The 24,202-nt window shown below is 40.4% G+C and overlaps 1 protein-coding gene across 4 annotated transcripts in view; it reads left to right on the forward strand.

The window, feature by feature from the left end:
• LRP8 (LDL receptor related protein 8) overlaps positions 1-24,202 on the forward strand; it is a 195,451-nt gene that overhangs the window by 140,693 nt on the left and 30,556 nt on the right. For all 4 annotated transcript variants that reach the window (XM_075097591.1, XM_075097592.1, XM_075097593.1 and 1 more), the window contains exon 4: positions 11,385-11,513. In XM_075097591.1, coding sequence (XP_074953692.1) covers positions 11,385-11,513 — 129 coding nt within the window. The remainder of the gene's footprint in view (positions 1-11,384; positions 11,514-24,202) is intronic.

Below are 24,202 nucleotides of genomic sequence, written 5' to 3' on the forward strand. Positions count from 1 at the left end.
TCAGCTGTGTGGCTGCGTGAGAAAGTTTCAAAATTGTTCAAAACTATATTTGCCCACAAGGCTTTGAAATCACTGATCTAGGGCAGTGAACAAGTTTTCCTTTCAAAAGTTGCATTTCTCAGGGTTAATTAGCTGACTTCCATTCATGCCTAGCTTGTGCCACCTTAACCTCCTGACCCTCATTTCTTCTCTGACGTTGTTCTTTCTTCCCGTAACATGTCTGTGTTTGAACTTTGCTGGTTCCCAGCTACATTGCTACCAGTCTGTGCTGGGTCAGCTGTTACCTTTGAGTGTTTTGTTCTCCTAAGGCTTGCCTGAATCAGAATTGCCTTCAAAGCATCAGGCATTGCTTATCATGGGGGATACACAGTGGATCATGATAGATTTTAAAGGCTGTCTGCAGCCAGGCTTAGCTTTTCACAGTAGGCAAGCCTGGATAGAAGTAGAGTTAGATGATCTGTGTTGAGAAACAGAGCTCTGCTGTCATCCATGCCAAGGACTGGAGTTCAATTTGATTTCTGGGCTATAGGAAAGGCAATTTTATTTTTTTTCCTTTTCTTCCTTTTTGTGTTTTTCCTGACCTTAGCCATTACTGTTAATGCAAAAAGGAGGGGAGGCTGAACTGCATTACAACTGCAATGTGTGCACAGACTGACAGGGTAATTATTGATGTAGACAGTGGTGGGATGGGAGGTTTGACAGGACAATGTTGTACATCACTCTCTCTCAAACTAGCTCTAAAAACAATAGAGTTTAAAAAACATGTTATGTTCGGGAGAGAAAAAAGGGCAATATTTTAACTGACCTTCTTAAAGCCATTTCTTTGTTGGATTTTTTTAATCTTCACTTTTGGTTGAGCATGAAAAAATGTCTGTCACAAAAGGGAATGTTTAATAGGTTTTCTATTAGAAAATTATCTTTAAAGAAAATGTATGAGTCCTGGGCTTTGCTAACAGGCCTATATATTTACTAAGTCAACTGTCAGTTTATTAAATTATTAAACTTTCTGAAATCAGCAGTGCACATTGCTCCTTTAGGTACACCAAGAACAGGTGGTTCCTCAGCTATTCTCATTTTTTACTTTGACTAAGTTTTTTTCCATGTTTATTACTAATATCTTCTCTCCTTTCCAAGCTAAGAGCATGGCCAGCTGACACCTGAGATCAGAGATCATAGAATGCCTTGAGTTAGAAGGGTCCCACAAGGATCATCGAGTCTAACTCCTGTCCCTGCACAGGACAAGCCCAAAATTCACATCATGTCTCTGAGGGTGTCATCCAAGTGCTTCTTGAAGAGTGTCAGGCTTGGTGCTGTGACTGCCTCCCTGGGGAGCCTGTTCCAGTGTTCCACCACCCTGTGGGTAAAGAAGCTTTTCCTAATATCCAACCTAAACCTCCCCAGCACATCTTTCCGCCATTCCTTTGGGTCCTAAATCCTATTAAGATGCCCAACAGTGAAGGGAAAATAAAATTTTAAGTAGTGTAAAATGATCCGAAGAGCTCTAATATGGAAACTCAGGTTTTCAGTAGCCAGAAAATGTCTTAGTGTGTCACAACTGCTTTTGAAGACAAGTTCTGCCCTGGCTTAGAGGTGTAGCAGAAAGAAGGGCATGAAGGTCTGGTGATTTCACAGGGAGAGACCATGTTAAGGTTTCAGCAAGGCAGGGAGAAGCATGCAGCCACTTCTGACTCAGTGCCCATTTGTCCTGCTTGGCTATGTGATGGGCTTCAGTGGCACTTGTAGCACCAATCTGTTTGAGGTCTCTGACATTGCCCTTTTTTATCCATGAATACCAACAGAGGCTACTTTTGTGCTGATTTAAATTAGTACCTTTAACTCTTCATGTAAGCAGATGGAAGTTAAGGTTTTATCCCACTTAAGTTTAAAAGGGCTAGTCTGCCTTATGACTGCTGCTAATAAAAGTACAAAACTAAATGTTCTGTACAGCTATTCTCCTCTTAAAAATCATTGTAGCAGTAATACAATTTTGTGACTTAATATAAGGAAGTAAATGGCACAATTGGTAAGGATATATTTTGATTGGTTTCCATATTTAATTTTGGCTTTGAGATACTAGCTGGGATGGAGCAGTTGCTGGACCCATTTTAGCAAATTCTCAACATGATCTGTGACTTGATTCCTGATTCAGTTGAAATCAGCAACAAATTTCTTAGGCCAGGATTTTTCTATGTGTGCTTCAACATTTCTCCATTTTAAGTCTAGGGTAAAAAATGGATTTGTCTCATCCACAGGTAAGACCTGCAAAGGGCCAAAGTTGGTGGAAATAGGGCAGAAAGTTGGCAGATGGCCTCAGGCTTCAGTTTGTCAAAATTCCCTTTGTGCTCCCCTAAACAGTGAGGGCAGTGCTTCATAGTGATCAAGCTAGGCACTTGCCTGTCATTACAGGGCTGTATTAATTTATTCTCTGGATTAATCTGAATAAACATTTCTCGTGACCATATGGCTGTGATGTCAGGAAAGACAGAAAATTCTGTAGCATTTAGAGGTGGCAAGAGGCTCATGGTATCTCATGTGGGTACACACACTATGACAATGTTTTACTCGGATGGAGTTGGACTACACCAACCTTGTTTCTGTTGTACACCTGTTCTGCCTTGCCACATGGAGTCTTACCCTTCATACTCAGCTCTGCTACAGGATTAACACCTAGTGCCGTCACATCACAAGTAGGTGGTGGTCGTAGTTTTTGTATTGTTTTGTATATTACTGTTGTCCAGAATCTATATAAAATGGCAGCAAGCATTGCAATCCCTGGGTTATGTTACATCTCATTCAAGTTTATTAAAGGATTCATGCATCTCTGACCAAATCAATGCTTAGAGACATTTAACTAACTTCTAAGACATCTAAGTACTAGTATTGATCATAAGAAGCTGGGCTGAATGAGCTAGGTGGAGTACAAAGGCCAAGGCAGTCCAAGCACTGACCTCGCTGAGGAATTGCAAAGCCTCTTTTGGAGGTGTTTAGTGTCCCCTGGGAAGGGAACTTTTTTGTAAAAAGTTGCTTGGGCATAAAAGGTGCTGTGGGGAATGAGCCTTTACCATAGGTTCTTAAATTCTCATGTGTGTAATGGCAGATATGAAATGTGGTTTATTTGGGAGTTGAAAATCCTTACTGTATTGTATCTTTCTCATACTTAAAAATCTGTGCTCAAACAGATTTGACAGCGGGGGAAGGTCACTGTATATTGTACAGACACCACTAACACTGTCATTTTACAAGTGCTAGATAGTTAAAAAAAAAAAAAAGGGGGGAATTTAAGGAGGCTCAACAACCTAACAGTTGTTAAACATCTGATCTTAGTCTGTAAATTCAGAAACTTTAGAAAGTGTGACCATGAGGATAGGTTAAAAACAATCAATTAAAAAGCTGCCTGGCTCCTACTGGAAGTATTGCAAGTTTCCTATAGTTTGAGGGCAAGGAGAATCATGAAATCATCTAGTTTTACCTCCTCATTACCATGGGTGATTAACGTTAACTTGGATTTACTCAAAATGAGCCAAGTGACTTGAGTTAAAGGACTTCAGTTCTCAGGATATCAGGTAAACAGAAGTGCCATCAAAACAATAGCTTGCAGAGCTATGAAATTAATTAGGTGAGACATGCTCAGATGATTGCAGTAAGTGAGCATTCACTATGTTTACAGAAAGACAAAACCAGCTGAAGTCCTGCCAGTCTGACTGAGGGAAGGGAATGCTTTTCTCACCCAAGTTTGATCGTAGTTTTGACTTCTAAAATGGGTAAGACATAGCAATCAGGAATCTTAAGAAAAATGATGTGCTGAAAGCCCAAGAGTTGGTCCTTTCTGTCCAGCATGCTATCTTGAGGTGTGCCAATATTGAGTATTCTGGGAAAGGTTTAAAAACAAACCATAAGCATGCCAGGATAGCTCTGAACTTGGGTAAAGAATCTCTTCCTGACCTGGGCAGGTGACTCAAGTTGTGGGGCACAAAGCGTAGTTATTCATTACTATAAAACCTGATGCCATCTGTCTTTTCAGTCTACTATAGAAATTTCTTGTCTCTTTACACTGTGCTTGAATACAGTTTGTATTACCTATTAAAACTATTGGCACTACCCCTGAGAATCATTTTCTTCACTGAGGTTGTTTGTAGCGTCTGTGTTTGAAACATGCTTTTCCTATAAAAGCTACCTCACTTTTATTCTGCCAGTGAGTCTACATTTCAGTAATTAGGATTAATCCTGGGGTTTTGAGTTCCTGATTATTTCACTCTGATCTCAGAGGTGATAATCACCAATGTGATAATCTGCACAAAAGCAAGGCGCATGCTATCTATTTTAGATGTGCTGAACCCTTTGTATGCTAAGCTTATTTTATCCCTCCATTTTCTAGGTAGAGAAGGAGTTGGAGACTCATCGAAGACTCCTAACCCATGCTCTAGTAAAGAAGCCTTTCTTACAGGCACACGAGAATGGACTTAAGGGCTGTACTATGCAGTGCAATGGAGTTAAATCTGTGTAAATCCTTTTCCATTCCCCTGGGAACTTCTGAACATAAGTCACCATCAAACAAATCACACCACAGAATCAAAGTTTTTATTGGATGTATCAACTGTTAATGCTGTTTATGATATGATTTCTTGACCTTTATAGCATAGTTTCTTAATAGCCTTTCCTAGTCTGTCTATTGAGTCATTTACAGTAATTTATGTTCAAAGTTCAGAGGTAAGGGCCATAAGTTAATTATCTTTTTGTGTAGAAAGCATATGTTTTCACTAGTTCCCTGCCCACAACAGTTATTGCACATAAATGTGTTCTTACGTATTCAAAAATCTAAGGTAGCAGCGGTCCAAGTTCCTGGGTCCTGCCCCAATTCTGACCTGAACATACCATCCTGTGCTAGCAGATGGATGGGTCGGCCTCCTCCATCAACAAACGCATGAATTGTGGTGGTGGTTTGGTCTCATTCAAAGTCTCCGAGTGCTGTAATCTTAATTCACTTAAACCACTGATCATGACGTTCATTTTGGCCTGGGCTGGTTTCAACTGGAAATTTAAAGGTGCTTTTATTTTCTTAGTGACCTCAAGTGTATGCATAATACAGATACAGCAAGCAAACCAAATACTGCTACTGGATGCAGTTGCACCAGCTTCAGAAGTTGCAAGTTCACATAAAGCTTGCCACCCCAGCGGGCTGATGCTCGTAGAGTGATGCTTTACATCACAGAAGGGGAAGTTCACTGCAGAATCCTAACGTTTGTGGAAATAATTCTGTGACGAACGTTCCCCGTGACATGTTCTGTTTTGGATATATGTGCTAGCAATACACAAACACAGGCACCCCGTGAAGCTGTAGGTTCAGGGGAGTTCCTGTGTAGTCACAGTGTGTGCACTCTGTACACCAATGCCAAAGAAATTCCTGAGACATATCCATCGTGGATGTTGCTGTCCCCACACAAACACTTCTTGCTGTAAATGAGGCTCTTGTTTGATTTTGTTTGGTTTGGGCTTGGCTTGGCATAAGGAGGAGATAAGGGAGATTAACTAAATACAACAAATATGATTATATAACACTCTTTAGCAGAAAATCTGATGGGTCTTGCAGGGTTAAGTGAAGTAAATTAAGGCAACAGCAACCTGTCCTGAGCTATGGAGTGAATTAGTGGGTGAATAGGGTAGAAGCCAGTGTTTTGACCACCCATGCTGAAGTGGGAGAAGAGGCAAGGGAAGGAAAATACCAGTGCAGACACACCTTCAGCTATGACAGTAACTTAAGTCACAAGATGGATTTTGAACTGTGGTTCTTATGCACCCTAAATACTTCAGTGGGAAAGTATCAGATGTAAGTCAATAGTGAGTGTAGGCTGGGATATACATTCATACATATATATTTTCATATAAATATATATATGCACACACACTTTTATATATATAAAACCAACTATATATGCAAACTTGTGACTGAGATGTTTTTCTGTATCACAAATCTCCAGGAATGGGGAACTCTGAGTACTGAACTTCTGTGAGCAATCTCTCCCTGTCAGCTCCCTTTCTTCTGAACAGTTGCTCATTTAACAATTGTGCTTGTTTTGGCTGGAAACATAGAGATACTAGTCCTGTACATGGGTGGGTATGAACATTTGTTTTGTTCTTGGTACATCTCTGAGATAGGACTGCCACCTAGGCAAAAGATGATTTAAGGACAATATTTGAAGAGGGGAGGTACTTAAAAACCATTCCTTTAAAAAAAAAAAAAAGCCAACAACTAAACCATTGCTGGAGGAAAGAAGGAGGTACAAATTTTATGTTCTATAGTAAAGGTAGTAGTGGAAGTCTTGCAGAAACAATTTATTGTCATGTCAGAAATGAACTAAACCATTTTAGTATGGGATTTTCTCAGTTGCAGAATGAAGTTTTTTCTTCTGAAGAACCCAGGAAAAGCACAGGGGGCAGTCTGCAGAGGGTGAGGAGTTATTTCAGCAGATATAGAGAAACTGTTCAGACCTGTAAGATGATGTATTTCCACAAAGAGTGTTCTTTTCAGTCTGCTGATGAAAAGTCTTGTGGGTTTCCCACCAGTGGAAGCTGCTTAATTACATTTTGTGTATGCTCTTAGAGTACCTGTTTGGTGAGAACCTGACAAGTGGTCTTCTGAAAGTAAATCAATTCTGTTTTCTTGGGCTTTCTTGAATATACATGATGTCCGGAGCCTGAAAAGCACAGCTTGTGGCACAAGAGGAAGCAAACAGTGGGGCGCCAGTTTGGCTCTATGGTTCTCTGAAAGACTTTGTAGCCTCCTGTAAAGAAAAAGAAGAATGTGCCATTGGCGGTAGTGAGTAAATGGAACCTTCTTGTCTTCTTTGCTCTTGTCTCCTTATAAACAAACCATTGTTGTCCATCCTTGGCATTTGCAGTTCATTGTGATAAATTGGTCTTGATGTGTCTGACATTTCAACCAAGTTGTTTAATGGTGCTTTTCTGAAAAGGCAGATCTTGCTATAACTTGTGTTGGTACAGAATATATCCAGGGTAAGAGCACTCACCATCACGGACAGTGCTAACCCTTTTCTTTCTGGGTGATGAAGAGGAAAGTAGGAAGCAAACATTTTGGTCACGTAAGACCAAAAGGCCTGCGTTTGTGTAAGCAGTGTGCAGAAACAGAAACGTCGAGTCTGGATTGCAGTAGCTAAACGCCTGCTTCATAGCGTGGACAACAGCATTCAGTCCACTTGCACTGCTGCAGCATCTCCGGGGAAGTGGGGGGGGACACATGCAACAGACCCGACTTGCTGAAAAAAATGCAGAGGTATCTTCATTAAAATTTTGCTTTGAGTTTTAGGGAGATCCTTCATATCTGTTATCTGCCGGTGCTTACAAGTTGCTGGCTTCCATGCAACGATTGCTTGGGTGCAGAAACCACTGGAACGCAGAGATTTGATGAACTGTGACCAACAGTAGTTTCTGTTGCTGCATCCCTACAAGTTCAAACTTTGATTTACATTTTCTAAATATCTGTAATTACTCTGTCAGCAAGATGATTAACACAGAGATTGCTTTCCATAAATAGGAGTCTTCTGTCCATACCTTTCCAAACCTTCCGGCTTCCCAAAGCTATTAAGCATCTGCCCACAGCAGCCAAGCAAAAGTAATGCCTATACTTAAACTGTGACTAATAAATAACCTTTTTGCTGGTTAATGATCCCAGTATGTTATAATACCATTTTTATAATTATATTTCACCTTCTTCAAAATCAGGTGTGTTGGAAAGCATTCCTATGCATCTTGACCCACTTAGTTCTCAATGGAGATTTACTAAAAGGATTAAGAAGCTGGTCCTACTTAAGCATCACAGTAAATTTTCCTTTCCGTCACCATAGCAAGAAGAACTATAACAGTTTTTTGGAATGTGGACCAATAACCTGATTAACAAATGTCTTCGTGCCTTTCTTTGGTCTCCCAGTTTTCCCAGAATGCCAGTTCAATGCAAACCTTGTTCTTGAATGCACTGCACAAATGCAGGCAGGAGACAAACTTCCGAAGTGTAAAAGCATGGAAGTCCATTTGGAGTAATAAATCTAGTGAGGCAAGTTATTTTTATCTCACATATTGTAAGCATGTGTTTGCTTATGGTAAAACTTGTTTTGGAGCATGGTGTAGAAGCAAACCTCATCACAGGGCCCAACCTTGAATTGAATGGGGGGAGAAGAGGAGCTCAGTAGCGTGTGAGTGCTCTGTCATATGCAGCCGCGTGCAGGATAGGGGAGCTGTGACCTTGCCCCAGCAGCAGACTCCCACCTGCAGCGTTTGGGAGGGGACAGCTGGGTTTCAATGGCCATGGAGCTGTGAACCTCAGAGCTGAGAGGCTTTGGAGGTCTTGATGGAGGAATGCAAAGCCCAGGTAGCTGCTGGAGACCCCAGTCACATCATCCCTGTACAGTATTTCTGTCAAAAAGCCCTGTGTTCACCAACGCTGCTTGGCAGGTCCCTAGAAGACAAGGCAGCCATGTTGTTGGGGTTGGGGTCCCTTCCTTGCAACCAGGCATTGTGCCCCTCTCTCATGTCCCCAGGCCTCCTGTGCTGCCTTGTATGCATGGCCTGTGGCCATCCCTGTCCCTTTCTGAGAAGTTGCTGTCTTGTCCTCAGATTTGCTGCCTTTCTTCTCAGAGGGGCTGATGGCAGTGATGGCCTCTGCACCTTCCCTCCCTCGCCTCTACTGGTTCCTCCTGCCAGACTGCAGTCTGTAATCCTTGCGTGGCTCTGTGCAGAGGTGTTAAAAAAATGTATAGTGACTTGGCTGCACATTTTTATTTCTCTGTGTTGCATTCCCCAGACTCACACTTACACCTGTGAGGGCTGGGTAAGGCTGGCAGAAGTGGTATTTTTGGGGCGCAAGCCCTCTGTGCTGAGGGGCTGTGGTACTTCTAGGCCAAATGGACTGTTTTAGTTCCCCCCCCCTTTTTTTTTTCGTGTTTGAGGGGGCTGCTGGTTTCCAGTCAGCTGCCACAAAATTTGTTTTTCCTTCTGTACCCATTAATTACTTGGCTGTGTTTAAGGTGGTGCACCCCAGCATACAGCTCAGGGGATGGTGTCCAGACAGCTCAGCTGCAGTGAGGCATGCCAGCTTCCTCGAGAGTGAGGGCAAGCACCTCATTTTACACCATTTTGCACAGTTGGCAAGTGACCTGGTTTTCAGATGTGCTATCTGACTTCTGGGGAAGGACATGAGTGCTCAGTGCCACTGAGCAACCCTGCAGTCATGCGTTATAAACCTGCAGCTTAGAGGGACCACGGTTGTGGGGAAAATGCGGGACAAGAGTCCTGGCCTGTGGCAGGGCAGTAATCTGAGCTGGCAGACACGTTGATCCTGATGGGGTGGTGTTGTGGAGCCTCTCCATTGTCAGATGACTTTTATTAGTGACCTGCTGGTAAAATAATCAAAAAGCCTAAGTAAGGATCCCTTTTTTTCCCCACTCTGTAGATCATGCAACATTCATAAATGTTATTTAGGTATGCAGTGAGCAAATTTCAACAAAAATGCTGTCTTGCCTCAGGGTTATAAAACCTCATTATATCTGTTATTAACTGTCTGTCTGTGGCAGGACCTAATTTTTCTTGATATATTGGTTGCCCACAGCTTCTAGAAACTGCTTCTTACAGCACTTCGAGGTGCTAAGAGAGAAGAATCCTGAAATTAAATGGCACTGCTTTCTAAGTGGTTGATTGATGCTTTGGGGCTGTAAGATACCCCTCTACAGCCTTCTTGTGCAGGTGGAAAGGGAGAGGTGTAATTTTCATCCTCCTTTGTTCAGCACTTGGGAAGCTGATTGACATTTCATAAATACCTTTAGCAGGGCAGAGTAATGTGAAAGTTTTAATTCAGAAATTAGGTTCTTTCCTTTCCGGTAGACCTGTAGCCATACATAGCGTTATCATCATTAATACCAATGGAAGAACTATCTGAAAACATATAATTTTTTTAAAGAGATAAATTGGTCCGTTTAATATGCAAATCCTGCCAAACTGGATGATGATTCCAGAATACTAAACAATTGTTTAAACTGTGGAACATTATGCATTCAAGCAGCCTTGTCACAATAAATGTAGATTTGTTGCTCTTAACACTAGTATATATTAAAAAAAAAAAATTTGGCAATGCAAAACAGTTATAAGAGAACAAGCTTCACAGCTTACTTGGTTCCAGATAAATTTGGCAGAATTTTTTTCATAGTTGTAATCTTGTATGTACTGGGGGTTTTGCTTCTGTGGGTATTCCTGTGTCTCTGTGTCTTAGATCACAGTTGCCTTTAATTTAGGTAGTTACAGTTCAGTTTGTTTAATACATGTGAGTTCATGCTTGTGCTTGCTACTTTTTCCCCAGGTTTACGGATCATAATCTGCCTCTATCATTAAATTTAGAAATTGCCTTGCGATACCAAACATATAAGTAAACCCTTATACTGAAACTAGGCAATTGGTTTTTTCCTGACTTAATTTGAGGTAGTATTTTCAGAGTAGTTTGTCCAGTACTACTGCTGCTGTGTCCAGGGTGCTAGTGTTTTAATAGCAAAAGCACAGTGTATTGGGGGTTTGAGGCAGTCAGGAACGGGCAGTGCTGTTGCTGTATTGAACATTATTCACACTGAGTATTCCAGTCCTGCCAGTCTGTCAACCAGCCCTAGGTTCTTAGTTAAAATCCCTGTTGATCTATTGAAGCAACTCTGTCAGTTCATTTTGGTTGAGTTGAGCTTGAAAATAAGAATGAGGGGTGGTATTTGTTTTATTTTCACGTTTCTCTATGGTTACATTCCTGAAAGGGATTGGCTGGGTCAGGGACAGGCTGGAAGGACAGGAAGGTCTTGTTTCTGGGATAGCCTCCGCAAGGAGACCTGATTCAAGAGGCAGCAGCATGTTGCAGAAAGGAAAGTCACAGCACAAAGCTGGGCATTTCTAGCCAATGCACAGATTGAGATAGCAAGGAGAAGGTGGGAAAGGGCCACCAGGCCCCAGGAGTGCAAAAAGACCCCCAGGGCCTATGCACAGTTTGTTGCAACTCAGCATCACTTGGATGGCCAGCAGCAGCAGCCTGCTGCAAGGAAATGCTAGGTAGAAATCACATACAAATCAGGTTTCTCTTCCTCTCCCCTAATTCCTTTAAGTTTAGAGTTAATTTTAAAGTTTAAGTTTTTTTTTCTTCCCTCCCTCCCAACATAAAAGTGTTGTGATCTCTTTTGGGGAACACATACAAGACATGTAAGCACCCATATCTCAAAAATCAATGTTGACTTGGGATGTCTCAGGATTGAGCCTCACAAAATAAAAGTAACTTTAAAAGTGTAAACAATGTTAGCAATATGTAGAGTTATGTTTAACTTGGTTTTTTTTTCTTTATTTTATTCTTCCAGCCAAGCAAGTATGTCCAGCTGAAAAAATCAGCTGTGGAGACTTAAGCAACAAGTGTATACCGTCATCCTGGAGATGTGATGGGCAGAAGGATTGTGAAAGTGGTATTGATGAGGCTGGTTGCACTCCTGGTGAGTTAGAGTAATACTTTAATACATATGCAACATCTTTAGGAATATAAAAGTCTTAGAGTGACTATTACAAATAGCATGTAAAGGGATGACTTTTCCTGCCAACAAATTCATTCACTCTATGTTTGCAGTGCTAAGCAGTAAATTTTAGAAAAAGAGGGGAAAGAAGGATTCTCCAGTTGGAGCTGGCTGGAACTCTATGGAGAATTAAGTATTCTTTTACTATAGTTAGTCAGTTTGGAACATGATTGTCAGGGTTAATACCCAGATGAAATGGTAAGGACTTAAATAACAATGTTCAGACCTTCCTCTGTGGTAGCTCAGCAGCTTACCACCATGTCCTTCCTCCTGTGGAGTGTAGCCCTATAGACTAAGGCTAGCTTCTGCTGGGATATAATAGATAGGCCTGGGCATTTCTTTATTAATAGCTTGTTGGTTTCACTGGACAGAGAGAAAATTATATACTATTTACTAAAACTGTGTTAAATTCAGTCTCTAAATGGCCAATGCCTTTTACTAGGCCTTTCTCTGCTGAATGAAAGAGCTCTTTAACAGTGTTTTCCCTCCATGAAAACTCCTACATTGTCATCAAGCCGTTTCTCAAACTGTCTTTGATAGGCTAAACATATTTAGTTCTTTGTTTCTTGTTGTCAAATTTTTTCTTTTGAATGAATGTTTGACTCTTTTTTTGTGGCTCCCTTTGGTATCCCAGCTGATTTTCTCATTTTCTTTTTGTACAGACCACCAGAACTTAGGGAATATCAGTCTTACGAGTCTATGCAGAAGTAGAATCACCTTTCTAATATGTTCTTACATAACTCTGTTTGTCATTATTAAATTCGTTTTGTGCAAACGATCCCAGACTATTAAGAAGCTATTTCTTGCTCTGTGTAGTTATTCACCTATCCATCACTATTTCTCATGTTGTATATATCAGCAACGTTATTTTTCCTTCCAGATTACTGGTGAAAGGGTTGAATGATTACATGCAAGCACACACTGATGTTTCTTCATTTGAAAACTGAATTTTGGGCTTTAATACCTAGCCAGTCCATAACCCACGTTATCTTTTCACTGAAGTTGTGTAATGAAATGAATTTTATGTGAACGTCTTGTGGTTCTGAGTAAAATGTGGATACATGTATTTCTTTGCAATCAGCTTTGTGAAACAAAATCTTACCAGAGATTTTACTGTCTGAGCAACCTCTTCCAGTGTTTAGCTTCTCATTGTAAAGATATTTTTTTCTTTGTCCTCTTTTACACTTTGCTTTGTCACAGCTTGTGCCCATTGCCTCTTCTCCTTTTGCTGTAAACTTCTGAGAAGAGTTGGCCTCCAACTTCATTGTATCACGCCTTTAGATATTGGAAAATTGCAGTAAGATCTCCCTCTTACCTTCTCCAGGTTAACCAAACCCATTTTCCTCATCCCCTCCTTGTACATCATGTACTCCAGCACCTTAGCCATCTTGCTGGACTTCCACTGGACCCTCTCCATGTTGCGAATGCCTTTCCTGTACTGTCAGGGTGGCACAAAACTGGACACAGTATTTCAGATATGACCTAACAAGTACCAGCTAGAGGAGGATAAACACTTCCCTCAACCTGCTGGCCTCAGTCTTGCTAATGAAACCCAGTATGCAGTTTGTTATGTATGAAGCTCAGTATAAGGTTCAATGAGACTTACTTATCCAATGAACTACAGATTCAACACAAAGTTTTTGAAAGCATCTCCATTCCGTACTGCATGTGACTCAGAAGTCCAGGGATAACGGAACAGGTTACTGCACTTGTGCTGAGCCTCTGCGGCATAGTTGCAGCTGGGTTGACTTGCAAGGAAAAGGCATAGGTTGCCTTACATTGCCTCCTCTTTCATGTGGAATTAAGTGCGTGTGCATGGACAATTCCTAAGTAATAAATTATTATCATGTGTTAAGTTGGCAATGTGCTTAGCCCCCTGGTCCTGTGTCCTTTAAGCTAATGATGTTTTGACAGTTTTCAAAAGTCTCTTATTTGTTTTCTGTATGAAACTCTTAGTGTTGTCTCTGTAGTATATGCATTTTTTTTCTTTGAATGGGAGGCTTGCATTAGAGACAAGTTCAGAAGATAATTGTAACTGCTACTGAAAAAAATATTCTTTTCCCAACATGAGTTAGTGGTATTAAAACAATTTTTACACTGGCAGCTGCCACCACTAATTTAGTGCTGCTGCTGCCTCTGCCAGTAGGAGTTGTCCATGGAGTCTTTTATTTATAATAAAAAATCTACTTGAAATTGCTTTGAACTGCTTTTTTTTTTTCAAGCTCTAGGTAGCCCCCAAAATTAATGTAAATATCTTCTGAATGCCACATAATTTCAGCATAATGATGTTATTAATGGATTTAGAAATGGCTGAGTGTTTCTCTGCTGGATGTTTCAGCATCTCTACTCTTGCTTGTCTTTCACATTTTTAGTGCACATGCAGGCTCTTAAAATGGAAATTTAATTCAAGGGCAAATTCCCATCTTCTGATGGTTGTTGGGTAACTCACGTGAAATGAATTTGTGACTTTCATCCAGTTCCTTATGACTGAGTGTTGTCCTCACGTAGGCTGCTGCATCTGTGGGTGCACACTGGCAATCCCTGCCGAGGGGTCACTGCTGAGTATGAATGTGGGATGGGCTGTTCTCTGGCTGCGGGACCAGGCAGAAAGGCACTGGCAGGCAAACTTGGAGCTTCCCGAGTGGGCAAATGTCAGAAGCATTTGGTCCTAATATCTGTCAGCTCAGCACCTTCGGAGGTATTAAACTCACTTTGAGAAGGAAACAGGAGGCATTGCTGAATGGCTGTAGTGGGAGTATTTTCAGTGAGGTTGCTTGCCAAGGTGTTTTCATCATGGATGAGAACACACATGTTAGCCGTTTAAACTCTGAGAGCTTGTGGAGGATTGATAGCTATCCTCTCCTTTATCCAAATCTGATAAACCTCACTAAGTCCATCCACTGCTACTCTGTTAATATTCCTATTTCTGCTCTGTTTAGAACCCTTCTTTATCCATTTTCTCTCTCAGAAGCACAAAGGATCCTGACCCAAAAAAAAAAAAATCTGTTCCTACATTTAGATCTTTTTTGTTTTGGTTTGGTTTTTAGTTCTTGGGGTTTTTTAACCTCTGCACCCACGTTTTTGTTCTCCTTTTAAAAGAAGCTTCAGCACTTATTGTCACCTGCAGCCCCTTGGAGCAGAGCACCCTGTCATAGCTAAGCCTGCACCTCTCATGGAGCTGATCAACTTGTCTATAAATAGCACATTTTTCTGGATAAATGTTAGGAAGGGAGTTTATTTGTGCTCAAGATAATTTCTATGGTGAAAGCCTGCATGTGCAATAAACAAGTGGAAGATGACTTGAAGGCACTGTAAGTGAAGGCATCCAGAGGAAAAACTCTTAAGCTCTTTCTAAATCCAGGTTAATAAAGCTATTACTTCAAGCTAATGTGACACATTAAACATATTTTAACTCTGGATACTCGTATTTCTTGATAGGAATAATTGACTCTTAGTATTATAATTCTTCAAAAGAACTTAATATTAGAGTTCATTAACATTAGTGGAGCCTGCATTTCTGCATTGGTAATTTGTACCACTAACAGTATTGTGCTGGTACCCAGATACAGGAGCAGGGCTTGGTTGTGCTGAGGCTGTGCAAGTGCCTGTCCCTACGTCAAAATGATCATGATTCAAGTTAAGGGATGATCTACTGCAGGAGAAAACAATCATTATGGTGGTAGGATCATCCAAAACTGTAAGAAGAGTGCACGTGTATTGTGGTTCTTCCTCCTACGTCTGCTTCTGGCCTCCAACAACTTGCTTTTCAGATACTGTTAGGATTTGATAATTCTTGATGGATTTTTCTTCTCCAAATTAAGTAATTGCGTTTTGAGTCAACGTGAAATTTATCCCATGTACTCAGTGTAGGGACTGGCATGGCCAGCTGGAGGGAGAGAGCTGCTGTTCAGAAATTCAGGGACAAAAGTGTAGAATATGAATAAGAATCTTCTGTTTGGGTTGGGTTCTCCTTGGTGCTTTCTATCAGCCACATCCTTGGTGCATCATCTTGCATGAATGGAAACTAACTGGCGCTCTACATCCCTCTCCTTTGCTTTTGGTCACTGTTGAATACTTCTGTTTTGTTTGGCATCCTGTGTGATCTGAAAAAGGTTTGTCACAGCAGTGCTCAGAATATCTTTCCTTCAAGGAATGAGAGAATTTGCAGTCTTGTGTGCAGTCCTTGTATAACCCCTTTTAGACAGAGGGTTCAACTGCAGTTAGCAAGCTCTGGACCCACCTGAGTGCAGGTATCCTGAAAAAACTGCATCATCTCAGACAGTGGATAAGTCAAATATTTCCTCTGAGTTCCTCATCTCCCCCTGTACAATCCAGCCCTATAAAAAGCGAACCTTAGAAGTAAGCAAAGCAGATTGTATTCATCTGAAATAAGGGTCCTATTTGCCGTGTCTGGAGTGAGGAACAACAATTTGATAGACAAAATCTATTAAAACAAAAACTTCCAGAGATATGTGTAAAACAGCCTTTGCTGTCCTGTTAGGCCTGGTGTGGTACCAGTATTAGGAAAGCAGTTATTTTCATAAGCAGTCCAGGCACTGACCCCATCATACTGCTTGGAAGCCATTGTCAATGGATGACAAGGCACTTTGTTGTTGTTGTTCACCCATGAACAAGGAGGAAAAATGTTGCAATTTTCACCCTGTGGAAGAACTTCCCAAGGAACCAGTGGAAGCTGTGAATTATTGAGCCTGCAGTGGATAAAGCATCAGTGATTAGGGATCCAGATTTGTGTCTGCACAGGCTGTAATTGCTCCAGGGATTAATTGCGGGTATTAATCCTTGTATGGAGGTAGCTAAGTGCCTGTCTGCCTAAATAATTTACTTCCAGCAGGTATGCTTTAAGTCCACTGCTAATTTCCAGTGTACAAACAATTTTTGAAAATTTAAATACCTGCCTTAAGAGAGTATATAAAAAGAAAAAAATCACTGTCTTGGCAGTTTGGGCATCCTCTTTCTTCTTTCCCTGGTTGAGGTTTTCTGCTCCCGGGATACCTAACCTTTGTCACAATTGATTGGACAAGCTTAGGAATGCATTCACTGAGACTAAAAAGAGAAATTAAATATGAGAGACTGTAATTAAAGCATCATAGCTCAGGGTCAGTCTGGACTTTGCAAAATACTGCAGAGCTTGTTACGTCTCTGCTAAGAGACATAATAAGCAGTGTTTTGTCAGCTGCTCAGGAATGCAGAGAGCACTTCAGCGTGGCTTTAGAACAGAAGAGTTACCATCCTGTAACAGCTGAAACGGGCATTGAGCCCCTTTAATGCACATATTGCTTGTTCCTCCTGACAGCACTCTGGGATGCTCAACAGAGAGAGCAAGGCTCTGGCCCCATCTCTTCTGACTGTGTTACTGGTTCTTATCTGGGCAACTTCTCACACCCAGTATGGAAACTGTGTCTTGCAGATGAGGAGTTGGAAGTGTACAATTTTCCCCTTTACAATAGTCAGACACAGTAAAATGATATATTCATTGGCATATTGATAGCATAGTAAGTTGTTTTCCCATTCCATGATTTATTCTGCTTAACTAGTACAGAGGCAGCGGGTCCGTGGGAACTTGTGCAGGTAATGGACATACTTATACTGATGTCATAAAGTTGTTGAAGGGTGAGAGCCAGGAATTCCTGCAGGAGTCTCATGACAGTGACAGCCTCATTATTGAGAGTATCTTTTGGATGCTGGTCTTCCAGCTTTTCATTGCTGACCATATATCTCAGAATTAGTTCTAGATTTTCAGCCCTATAGTATGATATGCTAAACTAAAAGTGAACAAACTGGGTAAAGTTTTTTAAATTAATATGGGAAACAACAGTAGGTACAGTCATGCTTAGCTATAAGCCACAGGTCCTTGCCCTGGTAGCTCACAGCCTTCACATTTCCATAGTATGTGGAAGTATTACACTCACAGGAAATATTTAACTTCCAGGATCACTTACAGGATCCTTGGGGTCGGAACTTTTCAGTTACTGTTTTCTGGCAAAGCTCCAGGCAAGCATGTGATTCTCCATAAAAAGCAGCAGTGCCTACAAGTGAAGGGGTCCTTTTCTTGGAAGGTCCAAGTGCAGAAAGCTTTGAGTAAAATCTTGCAAATACCCTGCTCAATAGCCCTCACATCACCTGAGAACCATTGGCAGAAGGCAGAATTTAAAGCAGGCTAAAGCTGGTCTGATCCCTCCAGCAGATCCACCTAGTGATGAACCAGCTGAAGTGGGGAAATTACAAAGCTGACTTAAAGCCACCTTCCTCCACACTGCTGCCGCACTGGCGCTCACCGTTCTGTTGACAGTTAAATTGTTTCATCATCTTTTATCATTGTCCTGTAGCAATAGGGAGCATCATACCATCTCAGCATCATTTTCTGCTTGATGCAGTAAAAGGTACCTGTGCTTTGCAACTGAGTCACACTCCCAGTGCTGCCTATGGGGATATGACCATACTGATTCTGTTCATTCCAAAACTCCACAGATCCTACTGAGAGCTTTTTACTCGGTGATAATGTAGCACTAATTTTATCTTCCTTTGCAGCCTGATTAATACATGCTTTCATAAAAGTTGTGAATTCTGTTCGTTACCTTCATTAACAGGCTAGGTGCACAGTGATGTATTATTTCTCAGTCAGCTCAGAGGGACATCAAACCCAAAGGATCAGATTTGCCATATATTCTCCCTGAGAAATCCACCAGTTTTAATGGGATTGAAGCCCACAGTATTTCGTTCATGCCTGTAGAGGAAATATTTATCTACTATCACTCTTAATGATTATTTCAGCAAGTGATGAAGAGAGACATGGCTAGCCTGAAATTCCTGTCATTTTATAGAAGGTAGCTTTACCTTGAGTACGCTTGCCATGGTGGAGGAATGTGCAATTATTTCCAAGAATGGAAAGAAAATTATTATAGATTTAACAAATGGAAGTCTTTTACAAATAAGATAAGGTAGCACAGCAGTGATATCCTCTGGGCTTTACATGATGTTTAATTACGGGACAGCTGGAGGGATTAATGCTTGTGCATTGTGCCCTGGCTCTCAGAAATTAAACATGTACAGCTGCCACTTTATCACTGCTTAAAGTATTAGAGCTCCATCGAAAGCAGTAGTAATTGCAAAAAAAATCCCCATTGTTATTTAGGAAGAATCTCAGCCCATAATCATATTTGTCCTGAGTTCCTTCAAAACAAAACAGGAAGAAAAATGAGATTAGTAGTTACCTTTAATTGCACTCTTACAGGAAAAATGAAGGTAGTTGCATTTTTAATATATTGGATGCTTGATGTAATTAAATGTAAAATACTGCAAGAACTTAGGTTAGAGGTAAGATAGTCATTGCATAAGTCAAGAATTAAACCCTAAAGCCATGACCTAAGCTGTGCCAGGGCTCTACCTGCCAATGATTACGGCAAAATGGCTTTGTTTTCCCTACTGCTGTCTCTTCAGCTTCGGTTTAAAAAAAGAACAGACGTGTGTAACATTCTACAAATGGAGTTTCCCAGTACTGAGTGGTGCCTCGTTCACCACAGCAAGCTTTGGTGGTGACTTCTGCACATTTGCTTTGTGCTGATCGCTCAGTTACAGGTAAATTGTCCATATCAGTATGTTCCATGAATAATTTGTTCTTTAAAGCATAATAGACAAAAACACAATATGAAAACAAGACAATTTAGAATGTGGTACTTTTACAACATTTCCCTGAAGGTACACAAGGAAAAAAGAGTAGAAGCGTAGATGCAAAGAACACATTCACAAGCTCACGCTCGTGTTCTCTCTCTTTTTCTTTCCCACCCCAGCCCACATGATAATTTTTCAGATTTGTGGAAGAATGGTATGAAAGAACTGGTTTTATACAAAGACTTGTGGATAATTAAAACTAAAGCCTAATACCACTGGACTGCATGTTACCTGTGTGCACACACACAAAAGCTTTGTCCTGCTGCTTTTTCTGTACTTGAGCTGGAGAAGTTGTCTCTGATTCTTCTTTCCAATTTCTTGTGTTGTACCGTCAGAGGAACAAAAATTGGCCTGTAGTTATGTTTATATTCTGGGCAGTCTATCTTTCAACAGTTAGAGCTCTTGGAGTTGAAATAGCCAAGAAATTGTAACTCTTATTGCCAGATATGATTGTATTTCATGTCCCTGAAGTGTTTCTTCATAAGAATGGAGCTATAATTCTGAGCCTATTCATCCAAAAAGCAAGAATCTGTTTAGTTCTATTAAGGGAAATCTCCTGTAGCTGTCAGTGCCAACGATCCTGTTACGATGGCAGATACGTGGGTAGGAGTTCCATCCTTCGGAAGCCACGGGTACGTATATGTTACGCTAATTAATGAGTGCTTAACAGTTACACTTCCTGAGCATATGATCTGAAGACTGAATCAGAATGAGTTAGCTTGAACTCAGTACAGTCCTACACAGGAGGAGACTAAGTAATGTTTGATGCCAAACACACAAAAAAGCTGGTTTATGAGTCATATTAATGGATAAAACAGTATCTGAAAGTTATCTTAGTGGCTGAAATATACTGTTTCCATACAGAGGAAGATAAAATGGTTAGATTAACTTTGCTTGTGTTTTGCAAAGAAATTTGTTTATTGGATAAAATATAACTGGAAAGGTTTAGCTCACAATAAAATACACTTCAGTACACTTCTTTTTTTAAACAAGTTTAAAATAATTGCTCATGTTGTACAACTGATGCTTCATCTCAACCGAAATCCAGCTAAGCGCTGCCTTCTATTTCAAAGGCGTAGAAACTGAAGGGCAAATCCTAATGCCATAGAAATCTCACTGCTATTAAAGTGAGTGCAGTTAGCACATGACCCTTACACTTTTAATTGCAGTGAGTATCACTCAGTGCTTAAATTTTTCATTTGAGTAGAAAATCTAAGACATTTTTTCTAAAAACGATTGCTGTTCTTTTGTGGAATTGTGGGTACATTATGTGGGTACATTTTTTACATCCTATAATAGCTGTGCCCCCTAATACAATATCACATAAGTGAAAATAATTAGGGGCTGGTTGTTTCCTGAAAAATCTGTCAATCCCTCACTCTCCCAAAACTGCTGCAGTGGTCTTGTGTTTATAGACTTGGTCAATATAGTACGTGCTTATATTCATAACCTTGAATCTGGCTACACTGAATTCTGCCAATTGTCTGTCGTTTCCTTAATGCTTCGGTTTTAAGGTACTCTTCCCTTCAGATGAGTTGCCTTACAAACTGTTGTGTTTCAGATCATCTTTTTAATTGTCGTTGAACATATATTCAAACTCACTTTGGATCACTGTTCCTAGAGAAATGTGAGAGCGTGTTGGGTAAATGTGGGGGGTGAGATGTGACAACCCTCAGCATTTCCTTGTTTAGTCTGTGCTCCAGAAGAGTTAGTAGTGCCATGTTCTAAATGCAATGAATATTTAAGTCTGAGTGAAGCAAACTGCAGTAAGAAGAAATATCTCCTCTTACAGAGAATTCCCATCAAGCAAAGTAGTGGAAGTAGAAATTTTATAGGGCGGTGACCTCATTGCTTACCGTGTAAGCGGTGCTTTGTCCCTCATTACTCAGCTGAATTAAAAGCTGTGTATCCTCCATTGCTGTAGCTACTAGATTATCAGGCTGAAGCCAGGCTTTTCTCTCTGCCTTACCTGTTTAGCCCATTGGTTCAGAAATGTATCCTGTGGGTGGCCAACATGGCTTTTCTTTGCTCTATTTTTTTACGGATAGACCTGTACAGCAATCGATTCCATCAGTGAAGAATTCTGCCTAAGAATTGAGATTGGACCAGCAGGCAGGGGTTTGAATTCCTTGCCTTTCCCAGTCAGAATAAAAAACAGAGCTTTCAAATTTTCTGAGAATAAAAACAAATTGTACTGTCATTTGCTAATGTGACTAAAGGGTAGCTTTAAAGATTCTGATGAAGTGTCTCTTCTGAGCTGGACATAAGAAACCAGAAAGCAATGGAGAAAATTACATTTCTCCGTTTAGCTGGAACTGCCATTATACCAGGCAGGTGTAATAACAGTTTGTGACTTTGTATTAGCAGATGAACTCAGAGTGGAAGTCTGCCCAATGGATGGAAGGTGAGATCCATGGAATAGGCTTTTCCTAGCAAAGTGTTTGTGATTTAAACTCTTCAATGGCAAAATTAACTCTTGGTTGTGCAGGAAGTTCTGTGCAGGCAATCCTCATAACAACAGGGAGTCCTGCTGAATCCAAGAGCTCTGTGCATGCAGTGGTGTGGTTTTTGTCGGTACTGTCACAGGATCAAGACCCTGCTCCGTAATGCTCTGTTCTGTTTGCTGGAAGAACATTTATATATTCCTCAGAAATACAGAATTTTGTGTGATAATAATAGAGCAGCTGTTAGTTTCATGGATGTTATCAGATGTTTCTGAGGGATTTGCCAAATTAGTGTAATTTGTAAAATTGTCATTTTAATAAGCAAGTCATGTCTGAGGGAATAGGAGTGAGCTTGGCCCATATAGGTTCCAATTTTCAAAGTCAGAAAACAAACCCACTAAACACATCGCAGCATTTTTTTTTTCTATTTAAATTTTGGCTAGTACCAAACATCTCCAATCTGATTCAGCTGATTATGTTCCAATCAGAATATAAAAGAGTAATAATAATGTCTTTATCCCCACAAGATCCCCATAGGGTGTCTTAGATTTTAGCAAAAAGCAGCACAGTAGCAACCTTAGGCATTCTGACCATCCTTTTTTTTCTCCCAAGATGCTTCATTTTACCCCTACACCCCCTACACTGGACTCACTTGTTCTTATTTGGAGGTCGTTTTCAGTCATTTAACGAGAAGAACCTGTGATAAACTTTCTAACACTTTCCTGGTGTGAAGCAAAATTGAGGAGATTGCAGGTATGAGTTAGCAACCATATTGCACATAAGAAAGATTAAAGACAGGGAAGAAATTCACAGCGTGCATACATTTTGTACGTCAGCTGCTTCTCTCCATAGATTGTAGGGTAATAATTAATTCTACTTTCAGAAGATTAAACCACTTTGAATGAATATATGATTCTCAGGAAATTTATTTGAAATCATTAAATACATTTTTGAACCAACTATTATTTATCAGCAGGGGCTTTGGCATCTGGTCGCTCGATTATAATTAACTAATACTATGCAAATACAGCGGCAGAGAATAGAAAAATAATTCATTTGTGTTTGAGGAGAGCAGTGTGGCAAAGGCAGTAAGCACATGCAAATATTAATTTGCAAGAGTGCGTGAGATGGCTCCTTAGCTACATTAGTGATTTGAACAATATCAGGAATTACTATTCCTTCTGCAGTCTTCATCTATATAGGCTTTTCGGTATCAATCACCATAGCAACAACCACTGTTAGTAGTGAGACTGCATGAATTGCTGCATTATTCCCTCCATGGGAGGCCTGTTTTTTTTCTGAGCAATGCGCTTCAAGGTCATCTTCATTTACCTCCATCTCTTTTGCTGTCCTTCCTGGAGCGCAGCTTTCCGTGGGAAACTTGTCCTTCTAGGCATGAATCTGACTTGCATTTGACTGAAGATCTGTATGAAATATTCAGATATTTGGCAAGAACAACAATTGTCTGCAGACAAATAATTTAGCTACAATTAAGCCTGAGAATAAATACTAGTTAAATAAAACTAACATGATGACAGCACTGGTAACTGGCTTGGGAGTTTCAACTTAATTTAGCCTGTCTGGACTCTCTGATCTCCTTATCCGTGGTCCAGCTTGGAGGTTAATTTATATGGGCTGTGGTAGCTGGATTTTCACTTCACATAGAATACCTGGGCAGACGGAGCTCAAGCATTCCACTCTTGCAGCCATGTGGAGCTCAGATCCTAAACCTCACAGCTTAGGAGAGTTTCTGAAGTCCACCAGCCTTTCCTGCCAGTGTTGAAGCAGTGATAAATCAGCAGCAGATCTCTCCCTCCCTAGTGTAAATGTTAGTATGAACAAATCATCCTTTGCCACCTTTAGAAGATCTATTATCAGATTTAACCAAACCAAGAAATTTTGAGACGTGTTTTTTTTAAGTTGCTTTGGGGAGAGTGCTAGAAAAATGCAATGTAATAATTCATCTTATTTTCTTGTCATCAGCATCAGTAATTGCTGTTATCCACTTTACCACAATTTTTACCAAATAATTATCTTTCTTTAAGCCATTCATATAATTTCAAGTGGAACTGACTTTTTTGGAGGAGAGAGATTAATTAAATAACTGACTTACTGAAAAGCTAGAAAAATCTTTAATTAAAGATTAGTAGTGGCATCGGTTATAGTCCATTGTACATAATTCCCAGCTCCTATTAATGATGGATATCCTCTTTATTTCATATTTTGAGTTTTATCCAGATTTGAGGATCCGTGCTTGGTAGAGACGTCCATTGTAGAAATGTTGTTGTGTACAAATCTTTTTTTTTTTTTTTTTTAATTATAGTTCTCAGAGTGCCCTGTATCTTTAGAGCATTCTATTTTTCTCTATAAGCACTTAGGAAGCATGTGGTAGAATTTTCTTAATTTTTTTGTGCCACATCTGAGGTAAGATTGACCCTGCTGCACCAGACTGCTCACTAAAGCCTCTGGTTAAATCCT

The sequence above is a fragment of the Phalacrocorax aristotelis genome, chromosome 6 (assembly GCF_949628215.1).
Source record: "Phalacrocorax aristotelis chromosome 6, bGulAri2.1, whole genome shotgun sequence".
NCBI classification, from domain to species: domain Eukaryota; kingdom Metazoa; phylum Chordata; class Aves; order Suliformes; family Phalacrocoracidae; genus Phalacrocorax; species Phalacrocorax aristotelis.